We start from the raw sequence: 12,630 nt of genomic DNA, 5'->3' as shown, positions 1-12,630 counted from the left end.
AACGCATTATCATGGAACTTATAAACAAAGACATCGGTAACCTTCAATCACTGGACCACACCCAGTTTGGGTTCGTGAAGGGCCGATCTTGTCTCCTGAACCTGATTGACTTCTTCATATCAGTGTCCAGAGCTGTGGACGAGGGTAAGGCGGTCCACACAGCCTAGCTGGACCTCGCCAAGGCCTTCAACACCATCCCCCACTCTGGAATCATAGATAAACTTACTAAACTGGGCATAAATCCCTATGTAACTCCGGTTCCCAACTGGTTTACTGACAGAACCCAGACTGTAAAAGTATCTGACTCCAAATCCAGCTCCAGACAAGTGACAAGTAGAGTACCTCATGGTTCAGTCCTGGGACCACTCTTGTTTGGCATCTACTTTTCTGAAGTACTGGCCAATACTACGGGACTCTGGCTAACAAAGTTCGCAGATGACTGCAAACTGGGAGCCATTATTGAATCCCCAAATGATGTGGATATTCTACAAAAGGGCCTTACAGAAACAGATGCTTGTTGCCAGAGCCATGGGCTCAAGCTTAATGCCAAGAAATGTATAGTTATCCCCTTTAGGAAAAAACATGTACCCATGAATTACCACATAGGACACAGGTGGATAGTGGTCTCACCTTTGATAACCACATTGCCACAACAGTGAGGAAATCCTTCTGTGTGGCACACCTCATCACTAAGGGCTTTTCATCCAAAAAAAGGAAGTAATTGTTCCACTGTACTCATCCCTCATTAGACCCAATATAGAGTATGATGCCCCGTTTGGTATGTACCTCACAAGACATCTGCAACAGCTGGAAAGGCCACAGAAATACCTCACTAAAAGAATCACAGGCCTAAAGGAGATGCCATATGCTGACCGTCTAAAAAAAACTCCAGCTATACTCTGTGGCATACCGTCTACTCAGTGGCGATCTCTGCTTAACATACAAGGCCATGTCAAACCCTGAGCTGTTGGACATGCTCCACTTAAAGAAATCCCAATCCCTCAGAGCCACACGCTCCAGGGATCTAAACCTTGTCATCACAATGAACAAAATATGCTGGAGGAATAGGTTCCTGACCCAGAGACTACCCATACTGTGGAATAGACTGCCCATACATGTCAAGCAGAGCGCATCCTTGGCTCTTTTCAAAAGGAACCTTAATGATTGGATGGGAAATAGGAAATTCACCCCAGGGATCATGTCAGTTGCCCTGATAGACAGGGGTCCAGGGAATTAAATATTGTGGAAAGAAATATCCAGAGAATTGTTATGGCTAGGCTTGTATAGGCCCTAGGGCCGATAGCCTAGTACCAACCTATGAATAATATCCTCTTTGTACATTTTATGCCCATATGACCTGCAAATGATATGAATATGATTATGTATGGGTGCTATAGAAACAAGAATATGTGAAAAGAGCAGATAAACATTTATTTTATGTAATTGATGGAGGTTGGCATAATGGTTATGATATTTGCCTTACAGACACAAGGTGCATGGTTTGATTCTCACATGGGTTAATTGCTTAGGCTTAAAATGACCCAAAATGGCAGCTAGCCTAGTACTAATCTATGAACTCATGAACTTGTTTGGAACAAAAAATTGAATGAAATGTTTAATGAGAGATGGATTTTGGTTGATAATTTGTGAAAAATTAGAATATGGTTGTGGAAGGAGGAGTGCGGGTCAGTTATGAAAGAATAATAATGATGGTATATAGGAAATTAGGAATGTGTAGATACATACCTGTAAATATGTATACTTTGCAAATATGTAAGTAATGTGTTGTTTATGTTGAGTTAAAGGACCCCTTCTCTCATCAGTAAGTGCCATGGGATCTTTTACATCCAACTGAGCTATTACCAACTCAAGTAGATGATTTGTTCTATGTGATTGTTACTGTGTAACAGAAAAAAGACAGTGTAACTTACCCTCTTGGCCTGGTTTGTAACTTTTTAAAGTTTGTTAACCAATGTATCTAATTAACCATTAAACATTTGATCTAATGTTGTCGATATTCATTTAACCTTGACTGTTATGTTCGGTTTTGAATATCAGAACCGACTTGTCCATTACCACAGCTCACAATGATCCAAAACTCTCAAGCTTAGGCCCTAACCACAATGCCTCTCTTCTAGTTACCCCAGATCTCATTTGCTGCTTCCAGAGACAGATGCATTTATCAGTGCTTTCAAGCTAAGTCAGTCATTTCTTATGTATCTATCTATAACCATCCTTTCCATGAAGAAATTTTTCTCACTATATAAATTATTTATTTCTGTGTGATTTCTGTCCTTTCCTTTTTAGTCAATACAAAGTTGTATTCTCTCTTTCATTAATTAATTAATTTATTTATTTAAAAAATCTTGCTTTTATTTTGCTTTCCTTCACTATTCTGAGTGTGAGTCAGTGTAGTTTCTACTGCAATAGTGAGTTTCCAATTACTTTTAAGTTATGGTTGGAAGATCTAAGAGCCCTTCTAGTTTTAAGATATGACAGAAATGCAGCCAGAAGATTCCCTTTTCTGATGGGTCTTTTTCCTTCTATATTTTCTGTTTGAGCGCCTGGTACCTTTACATGAAGCTGTATCTGTGGCAAGGAAGAGATACCACATTCACATTGTGTTTTAAGAACTAATAGTTGAACAGCAGCCATCTCTGGTACTGACAGGGAGGAAAGTAAAACATCTCCCTCATCAGCCTTCTCTTCTGTTTCAGCAAAATTTAAGAACCAGTTTGGTGCCACCTTCTTCCTCGACACCGTCTTTTGGAAGGCACAGAGCTTTAGTTCATTTAAGTTTCTCTGAACTGACTGCTTCTAAGCATATTGCTTTGGTTCCAACAACATCTTTGGAGCCGATAGCTTTATTGAAATCTGCATCCTCAGCACTGACATCTTTGCTACCGAAACCAATTTAGAAAGTACAGAGTTTCACTTAATTTAGTTTCCTGCACCAACTGCTTCTAAGCATATTTATTCGGTTCTGATAGCATCTTTGGAGCTGATAGCTTTATTGAAATTTGCATCTTCGGCACAGAGACCTTCAATACCAAAACGATTACAGGTCATGCAGACCTATTAAAATGGAAGCCTTCCTCAGTGCCAACTTCCTCTGCACTGCCAACCGTTTCAGGAAAGACAGTCTACTCCATTGAAGTCTCTAAACCTTTCATCTCCGAACCTCCCAGAGCCAACTGCATCGATTCCAGAAATACCTTTACCTCCAGAATCTGTGATTACTTTGAGCATTTACGCTATGTCGGATTTGGAGACCTGTCAGGGTCAAATTTGTGCTGTTGACTCCAGGGAACAGGTGCCAACTCCGACTTCCTCAGAGCAGTTTCTACACCTCGGAGCATCAGCTTTGACTTCTGCCTCGGCTTCAAGGTTTTGCTGTCCCTTTTCTCCATGAGGGGGTTTCAGCCTTGGAAACGATGATGAGAGCCCTGTCTACTGCAGCTAGCTAGTCAGCTCCTACTTTTTCAGAGAACATATCACCTAAAGCAAAGCTCAGTTTTTGTTTATCAGCATCTACACAGGATAAGCCAGCACCCAGACTGCAGATTCTCCGGAAATCTGATCCAACCTCCTGTGATAGCCCTCTGACACTTCACACCAAGGATGGCCCTCAGAAGTGAGAGAGCAGGATTCTGTTATTGAAGATACAAACGTCGGTGAAAGAGGATTCAGTATACTTGGGCTTGCCCCACTACCTGTAGAGTGAGCTCATTCATTTGATTCCTTAGAGGACGTGGAAGGCTTCAGAGAGTTTTGAGCTGATTTCCAAAAGTATTGACAAATTCTTTCTACCCTCTGGAGAGAAAACAGTTCTAGGCAAGGATTTAGTTGTGGATGCCATGGTCATTGCAGCCATCAAAAAAGGGGGGGGTGCTGAGGAAAGTTCCTCAATCTGTCCGCCTAGCAGAGTCATTGGTACTGGCTAGGTTTTTGAAAACGGTTTCCGCATCATCGACCATTGCCTTAAGACCCTTGAATTTCTTGGTACATTTTGCCATTCTTCAAAGGGATCTGTTTAAGGAGTTACCCATACCATTGCAGGAACTGTCTCTGAGGAGGTACAAAAGAAGTTTCTCCCCACTTACCTAACCTAGAGTCTGTGCCCAACTCATCCTTGAGGTTCTTTGCACATCCAGCCAAAGGGACCACTAGAGTGGCAGATTCAGGCATTGACATCAGTAGTCAGGCCTTGATGCGCTGATGTCATTTTGTGGAGGCGTTTACATCTTTCTTGGTCAATGCTTCTTTTGAAGCATATTCTTTTGGCCCAAAAGTTCAAGAAATAACGTCCAGTTGTGAGGAAGATGTTAATATTGTTTCTGCCATGGGTGTATGTTTTTCCACCCCCCCCCCCCCACACACACACACACAGGAATCAGAGGAGCACTGAAAATGTGGTTCAAAATCCAAAGTTCTTTTCCAAGACGTGTGGAAATGGATCTCCCAGGGGCAGAGGGGGGGGGGGCACTTCAGTGGAAGAGTTGTCCATATGGCAGAGGTAGCCTGCAGAACCAGGGCTTCAGGGATTTCTCTTGGGAGGACCTACCAGTGCTCCTGGAAGGATGCATGATTATCTTCCTCTGGAGGCAGTTGGGAGGCACTTAGCCTTACACCTAAATGCCTGGCTAGAAATAACTACAGAGTCTAGGTGTAGAAGATTATATGCAAAGGTTGTACTATTCCCTTTGTTCTCTTCTTTCCCAGTACACAAGAAAATTCCCGAAGACCCACACAGAGGTAATCATCAGTTATGCAAATGCAAAAACTACCAACAAAAACACAGAAGAGTAATCCAAGAAGTCCCACCAGAGAGAATCTGGAATTTACTCAAGATGCCGTTAGTGCCAGAAAGAAAGGGGATTGGGAACCAATTTTTGAATCTCTGCTTTCTGACCAATTTGGTTCGCCAAACTGAGTTCTGGATGATCACAGTTCAGACCATTCTTCCTTTCCTGGAAAAGGATGACAGGGTATGTTCCAGAGACCTTTGGGAAGCCTATTACTATACTAAATGAACTAATGTTGCAGATGGTTCCTCCACTTCCAGCTAGTAGCCAGTCATTACCAGTTTAGAGTTCTGCCCTTAGACTTCACCACAGCCCCAAGGTGTTCTCTGCATGCATAGCAGAATCAGCAGCTAACTTGAGACTGTATGGTCTCTTCTTGTCTCCATGGCTGGATGACTGGCTCTTCACCGCTACAACCAGGTACATGTTAATAAAAACAAGAGACTATGTTCTCCAAACCTGTATAGATTTTAGAATAACTGTGAATTGTGAAAAATCACAATTGACTCCAACTCAAAGTTTACAGTTCGTAGGAACATGCTGAATACAAAACCTTTCATAGGCAGGCACTCTTGCTCTCTTTCTCTCTCTCCTGCAGGGCTACAAAAAATTCAGAGAATAAGTTCAAAGGATACAACACAGTAAGTGTCAGCCTGTCCAGTCTTTCAGCCCTAGGTTCAGTGCCTGCAGTGATTATACTAGTCCTTTTGGCAAGGTATCATATGAGAATTATTTAATGGCTACTTACTTTGCAGTGGACAAGTCTTTATTGTATTTCCCATCAGTTTCTAATTACCAAACCTTGCAGAAAGGATATAGCTTGGTGGTAGCATTTGGAAGAGGTTTCTCTGAGTCATTCCTTTGTTCCACTGCAGCACAAGGCCTTAGTTACCACATATGCCTCCCATATGGGATGGGGGGGCCATTATCTGGACTAGACACTACAAGACACTTGGTCCCCTATTGAGGCCAATTTGCATATCAATGTTTTAGTGAGGAGAGCAGTGATTTTAGCGTTGCAAGCTTTTCAAACTACTCTCCATTTGAGAACACGGGCAGTTACAACAAAAACTGTATGTCAGAAGTTTGGAATATCAGCTAACAAGGAAGAAGCACATCTCACCCCTTCATCGTAAAGCACTTGAACTGTGGCAATGGATGATTTCTTTCATACAATTCCTAATAACAATGCATATACCAGGGAGCTCCAGTGTTAAAACAGACAAACTGAGCAGGTCTACTCTTCTGCCTCACCAGTGGTTTTCAGTCATCGAGGGTGCCAACCTTTCTGCGACTTCTTTACCTCACCTCTGAACAAAAGTGCAGCAACTACTTTGCGCTGGGCCCCCCTAACGGGGGAGCCACCGAAGGTTGCCCTTTTACACACTTGACCCTCCCAGGGACTTCCAGATGCCTTTCATTTGATTCCCTTAACTTTGTACTACAGAAAGCAATCTAGCTGAAGTGCAAAGTTAATCTTCATTGCTTCTTATTGACATTTACAAATCTTAATTCCAAAGTTCTTACAGAAAACAGTCCGGTTGAATAACAGAGTAATCCTCATTACTTCTTTTTGACCTGTACAGTTATGGTTCCCCTTTCTTTGATCTTATCTGATGCAAAAACCATAGACTCTGGATCCTGCTCCAGACCTTCTGTCCCATTCGCATGTTTTGACTCACCTGAACATTCTAAACCTCGACCTGACAGCTTGGTACCTCCAGTTTCAGTAATTACCAGGCGGGACAATTCTTTCTTCCCCACTACGTCATATTCTGTTAGCTTCACATAAGCCTCCCATATGTAAACTCTACTCTAGAAAATGGAAGAATTTCACCTTTTGGGCTTGAGGAAGGGATATTGATTCTTATACAGCTCCTGTGAACAAAATTATAGATTTTTTTAGCTTTCCTTTTCAATACAGGAGGTTTTTTTTTTCTTTCAGCTATTAAAGTCCAGCTAGCAGCTGTTACTGACCTTCATAATGGTTTGAGGAATATTCTTGTTTCTCACAGACTTTGCAAGACATTTCTAATGGAACTCTGTTATTAAAGCATCCTTATAAGGATCATAACCTACCTTGAGATCTCAGTTTAAAATTTTAACCTGCAAAAACATTATTTTTTGTGGTTATAACTTCTGCCAGAATGATTTAAAAAATACTTGCCTTACATGCACAACTCCTTACCTCATCTTCTATAAGGATAGTCTCCTTAAGGACAAACCCTTCCTTTCTACCTAAAGTGATGTCAGATACTGATATTAATCAGACCACCAACTTGCCAGTTTTCTTTCTCAAGCTGTCAACTAAAGAGTATACTGCCTACACTTTTTAGATTTTTAGAAAGTTATGTTTATATTTATAAAGAGCAAAAAGACATAAGGAAATCTGATTAACCTTTTGTCTCATTTTCAAGTATAAGACTTGGTAGACAAGTTAACAAGGTTACCTTATCCAGATTGCTCAAATATTGCATTTAATTTGTCCACCACAAAACAAATTGCTTTGCATGATTCTTTAAAAGCTCTTTTTACAAAAGCTGTGGCTACTTCAGCAGTTTCCAGTCTTCAGCTTCAATGGATAATGTATGTGTAGCAACAACCAGGGCTACTCTACATACCTATATCAGCTATTGCATATTAGACTTGGTCTCCAGATGAAGAGATTCATTTGGTTCATTGTTGTTCATGAATATACTTCCATGAATCCTCCCAAGTTCAAAGGTAGCTGAGGACTCTGTCCCATTAGTCAAGGTTAAATAAAGATTAACAACATCAGATAAAGAAGTCATGTACTCACCATAACGTTCCACCTGTGTTGTCCATCTTCATTTATCCTTGACTCCCCTCCCACCTTCCCCCTGCCCTAGCAGATTTCTGATTGGATGGGCAATATATCTCCCTTATTAATAATTATTTATAAAAGGTTCCAGATACAGCCTCTATAAAGGCATTATTTTCTGTCAGAGTTTTTGATTATCGTGAGCTGTAGTTACGGCTGATTCAATTCCGATATTCGGAACCAAACCCATCAGTCAAAGATAAATGAAGATGGACAACACAGATGGGATGTTATGGTGAGTACATAATTTCTTTTAAAAAAAACAGTAGCCATTGCGGTTCCCCTCTTATACTACACTGCCTTCTAGTAAAGGCTTGGAAATGAACACGGCTTTCTCAAATTTCAGTCCGGTTTAGGTGCATTTGAGCTGTGCATGCAGAAGCTTTATGCCCCATTGAGCTACCATTGCACATTGTGGGGTGGGAGAAAAATACTGAAGGCCAGGATTGTGGTCTGCCATGAAGAGACCCAGCTGTTAGTTATACACCATGGTCAGTACTAAAGATGTTGATAATTTATGCATGAATTGATGTTTTAAAACTTTGGAGATATATGAATTAATTAATTTAACATGGATTGCTGTTTGCTGACTTTGGTCATGTGCTCGTTAATTTCTTTAATTTGATTTTTTTTTAAACGAGAAACATCTTTATTAAATTATCACTTATGACATAGGCAATCATGCAGGCATTACACATCACAAATCATATTGACATAATTTTAGTTGCAAACTTCATGTGTCAATTGTAATCTTTACAGTCATTGTCAGACATTACATGGCTCTTTCAAATTCTGCCTTCTTTTAAACATTCCTCCCCTGTATGTATTGTTCCCACAGTTCACATTTTTTATGTAATTTGCTCCTACTCTTTTCTAAAGATCCCAATTCCATTTGTTTTATCTCTGTTACTATATTCAGTACTTCTAATACAGTTAGTTTAGCCTTTGATATCTTTTTTCTCGTAATTGCTTTTTTGGCAGCCACCATAATTAGACTCAGAAAGGATTTACTGTGTCTAAACAATTCTAATTCTGTATCATAGCTCAGAAAAGTCATCTCAAGACAGAGACTTGAGGATTAAAGCCATAATGTTTAGGGTTTAAAATGGCCCCCATAGCCTGACTGCACTTTGGGGGTGGGGTGGGGGATATGCAATTAATAGGACAGGGCAGGATGTACGAACACACTTCCATTTTTTCTCCAGATAATTAGTAAAAATCATTATTTGAAAGTTAGAGCTGGTGAGTCGAGAGGTTCTTTCTTGGGAAAATTGCTGAAGCCAGGCCTATAAACTCAAGCAAGATGTATTTGTTGGCTTGCATTGTCTGCATAAATAAAAATCTCAACTGCTGAGGCATTTATTATTACATTCTGTTAATTAGTTTTAAATTCTACCTTGTGTTCATGTATCAGTTACATGAATTTTCTTAACAGTAAGATTTCATCATCTATATATCTAGATGCATACCAATGAAAATGCTATGTTAGTTTAAAACAGTACTGTCCAGAACAGATGGTACTGGGTCACATGTATTTTAAAATCATTTCAGTGAACAAAACTGACCAGTACCCGTTTTCCTTTTTTTCAGGTGAAAGCTCATGGGATGTCCTTAAACAGTCTCCAGACTGTGACCTACAGAATGCACTTGGTTGCAGCACTGTCCACTCCAGTAACAGACTTAACCCAGCACATTTGGTTCTGCAGAGCTCTCCACGCACAAGGACTACATTAACTCCACCAGCAAGGAGTGAATTGACTGATCCATGTACCAGTGCAAATGTTGCCAGCCTACCTGCTCCGCCTTCCAAACGTCACTGCCGTTCTCTTTCTGTGCCAGAGGACCTGTCTCGCTGCCGCTCCACATGGCGGCCTTGCAGTTCCAAAATCTGGACACCTGTCAAACGGAGGTGCAACAGTGGAGGAAGTGCCGTAGGTACTCAGTATCCTAGCTCCATACAGAGATCCTCCACTCTCAGGTTTCCAAAAGACCTCAGTGCCTCATTCCAGTGCATTCAGACCAGCAGTCCAACCTTTTTCAGCCTGGCCTTGTCTCCAGAGTGTCATGGCTCTTGTACTTTGTCCCCTAATAGTGGTATTTGGGATAGCAGTGATGGGCCTTTCCAGGGCACCAGCTTTCTCTCAGAAGAGCAAGTCCACTTCTGCTCACACAGACGTTTTTCCTTGTCTCCAATTCATATCAAGGAGCCTGCTAGAAGTCAGCAGTCAGCTAGCAGCACACCTTCTTCCACTCCAGAGCTTATTCGGCGTCAGCAGGGATTACTGAGGAGCCACTCTCAGCCCTGTGACTTGAACATACGAAAGTGCGGAGCCAGGCTGAAACGACGACATGATGAGGATTTCCGGTGGAACCGACCTGCTCTGGATTTTTATAAAATGAACCAGGTATGATAAATGTGCTTGTAGTGTGCCAAATGTAAATAGATTTTCCTCCCCAGGATATGAAACTAGATTCACTTTCTTTTCAGGAGTCCTGCATTTATATCCTTTGGGTCATATTACAAGTTTAGCAAAAAAAAAGGGTGTTTGCAGACGACAGAAAACTTGAATAAAAATACAGTAAGTGCTTTCGTAGAGATAACTCCACTTCTTCAGCCAGTACATCTATTCAAGCATTCATTCATACATGTATATACAAAAGTTTAAAGTCAACAAATCCAGTAACAGAAAGCAATAAAATCACATGATGTAATTAAAACCATTATAGACGTGGTCTTCTACATCTGAGCCTGGGTTTTAGAGAGACCTTATCATTTAAAGCCACCTTCTTTATTTGCTTGTACATGTAATATCCAGAACAATTCCTTGTCTTCTGTAACATTACAGATATCACCCAATTGGCCATTCTCTTCTACCTTTTCTGTTACTTTAAATCTAAATTTGTGTTCTAATGATGGCTCTGTTATATGTTTAGCTAAAGAATTAGTGAGACTACATTGTTTTATATCTCTCATATTCTGTCTAATTCTCTCCATTAAAGTGCAGTCCGTTTTTCCTATATAGAACTTATTACATCTCAAACATTGTGCCAAATATACAAGGTGTTTAGGTTTACAAGTAGCTCTTACTTTAAATTCATATGTTTTTTGTGTTATAGGGTGTGTATAAAAATGTTTGATATGAAATTGTTCAATCTCACCATTTGTTCTTACACACGGGTTCGGAGCCGATCCTCGACTCCGAGTCGGCTGCATCACAAGCTCTGCATCTAAGAGAAGCTCGAGACTCAGTTTATATCCCATGATCCTCCCTGCTATCCCTCAGATCTAGTTTGCCGCTGCAACAAGATCGCGTCGAGAGAGCTCGGGCCAGTAGAATTTTTTTCTATTTTGCTCATCTTTGATGAGTTGCTCTATCTTTTATATAGTGATGTAGTAGTGTGTGTGTGTGTGTGTTTTTCTACTAGTAGTTAGCTGTTTTTTTCTTATGGATATATATATATATATATATCTGTATATATATATATATATATATATATATATATATATATATATATATATATATAGTGTTTATAGGCTTGTTATAGTTGGTTAGGCCTACTTTTTCTGTCAGGACTCTGACAATAGTTTATTATTAGTACTTAGATTAGATACTTACTAGTATTTTAGGTTTGCATTTAGACTTTGTGTGCAGTGTTTCCATTATTCATATATATATATATATATATATTCATACAGTTAGATAGTGTGTTGGTTTTTGAACTGTTGCTGCTTAGACATGTTGGAAAAAGCTAAATCCGGTTTCAAGAGGTGTCAGTGTGGACAAAAAATGTCCATCACGGACAATCATGCTTCCTGCGTCTACTGTCTTGGCCCTCTCCACTTGCAGGAGGACTGCTCTATTTGTCATTCCTTTAGTGGAAGGGTCATGATGGAGAGGCGCAGGAAGCTTGATCGCCAGAGGCTTAATTAAGCCAGACTTTTTAGAAGCCTTAGTGAAGGCTGATCAGACTTCTAGGTCTTCAAAGGGGTCGAAGGCGTCGAAGGTGTCAGAGCCCAGGTCATCGGCTCCGAGCACCTCTTCCAGAGTTCATTTGCTGGCTCCACAGACCTTGGGGCCGAGCATCGAACGATTACCTTTGATCGAGCCCCAGGTCTTGGAACCAGTGTCGGAGCTGCCTCCACCGTCGATACTTCAATCGGTGCCCTCTTCGGCCCCTTCGACCCATTCTTCCAGGCCTTTGTCTGATACCGACGTGGATCGTGTGGTACAGAAGCTCATGGAGAACATGGCTCTGTCCAAGCTAATTGCGGTTTCGTCCCAATTAGTGTCGAAACTGGAAGCCCTCCCTGTGTCTCCGACGGATCCTCCTTCGAGACCTACCCAGTCTTCGTAGCCGGGAGAAGATGAACCGATGATGGTGGAACCCTCCGTGCCGAAGCCTTCCATTGTGCGATCGGCACCACTGACTTCGACGCCTTCGGTGCCCGTCGAGTAGTCGCGGAGCTGACGGTTTCTCCTTGGCTCCGGGGCCGAGAGCCGTACCGAATTTTCGGTCCCAACTCTCCCCCTCGGGGCCTCGGCGCAGATCAGTTCGGCTCCGTCCTCTGGGTCGGAGCCCCTGGTTCCGGTGTCGGGGAGGCTTCCATGTTCTTCGTATCTGGAGGAATCCTCAGCCCGGAACTCGGGGACTTTCGACCTTATGAGGAAGGTCTTGTCTGAGAAGACATCTATTTCATCGGAGTCATCTTCTCCTTCCCCCAAAGGGCCGCATTCTACTTCTGTTCCCACGATCCCTCCCAAGCATAGAGTCCCAACACCTCAGCTAGCCCCAGAGGGTGTCCCCTGTTCCTCGGAGGCTTCACCAGAACCCCCTCTGATGAAGTTCCAAGGAAAAGATTGTGCAAGAGGAGGCACATTGATTCCCCACAGGAATCACTAATATCTGACACCGATTTGGATGAGGCAGAGGGGTCCCCACGGTCCCCCTCTGAAGATGTCTCGTTTGCTGACATCCTGGAGA

The 12,630-nt window shown here is 41.7% G+C and overlaps 1 protein-coding gene across 1 annotated transcript in view; it reads left to right on the top strand.

Annotated features, from left to right (window-relative positions):
* The window catches only part of FAM53C (family with sequence similarity 53 member C), a 1,140,347-nt gene that overhangs the window by 848,785 nt on the left and 278,932 nt on the right, over nt 1–12,630 (top strand). The window contains exon 3 of the mRNA XM_044058427.1: nt 9,238–10,052. Coding sequence (XP_043914362.1) covers nt 9,238–10,052 — 815 coding nt within the window. The remainder of the gene's footprint in view (nt 1–9,237; nt 10,053–12,630) is intronic.

Source organism: Protopterus annectens, chromosome 16.part0 (assembly GCF_019279795.1).
Source record: "Protopterus annectens isolate FY-2018-M chromosome 16.part0, PAN1.0, whole genome shotgun sequence".
NCBI classification, from domain to species: Eukaryota; Metazoa; Chordata; order Ceratodontiformes; family Protopteridae; genus Protopterus; species Protopterus annectens.
Note: the sequence above shows the minus strand (reverse complement) of the source record. Positions and strands in the feature narration are given on the sequence as shown.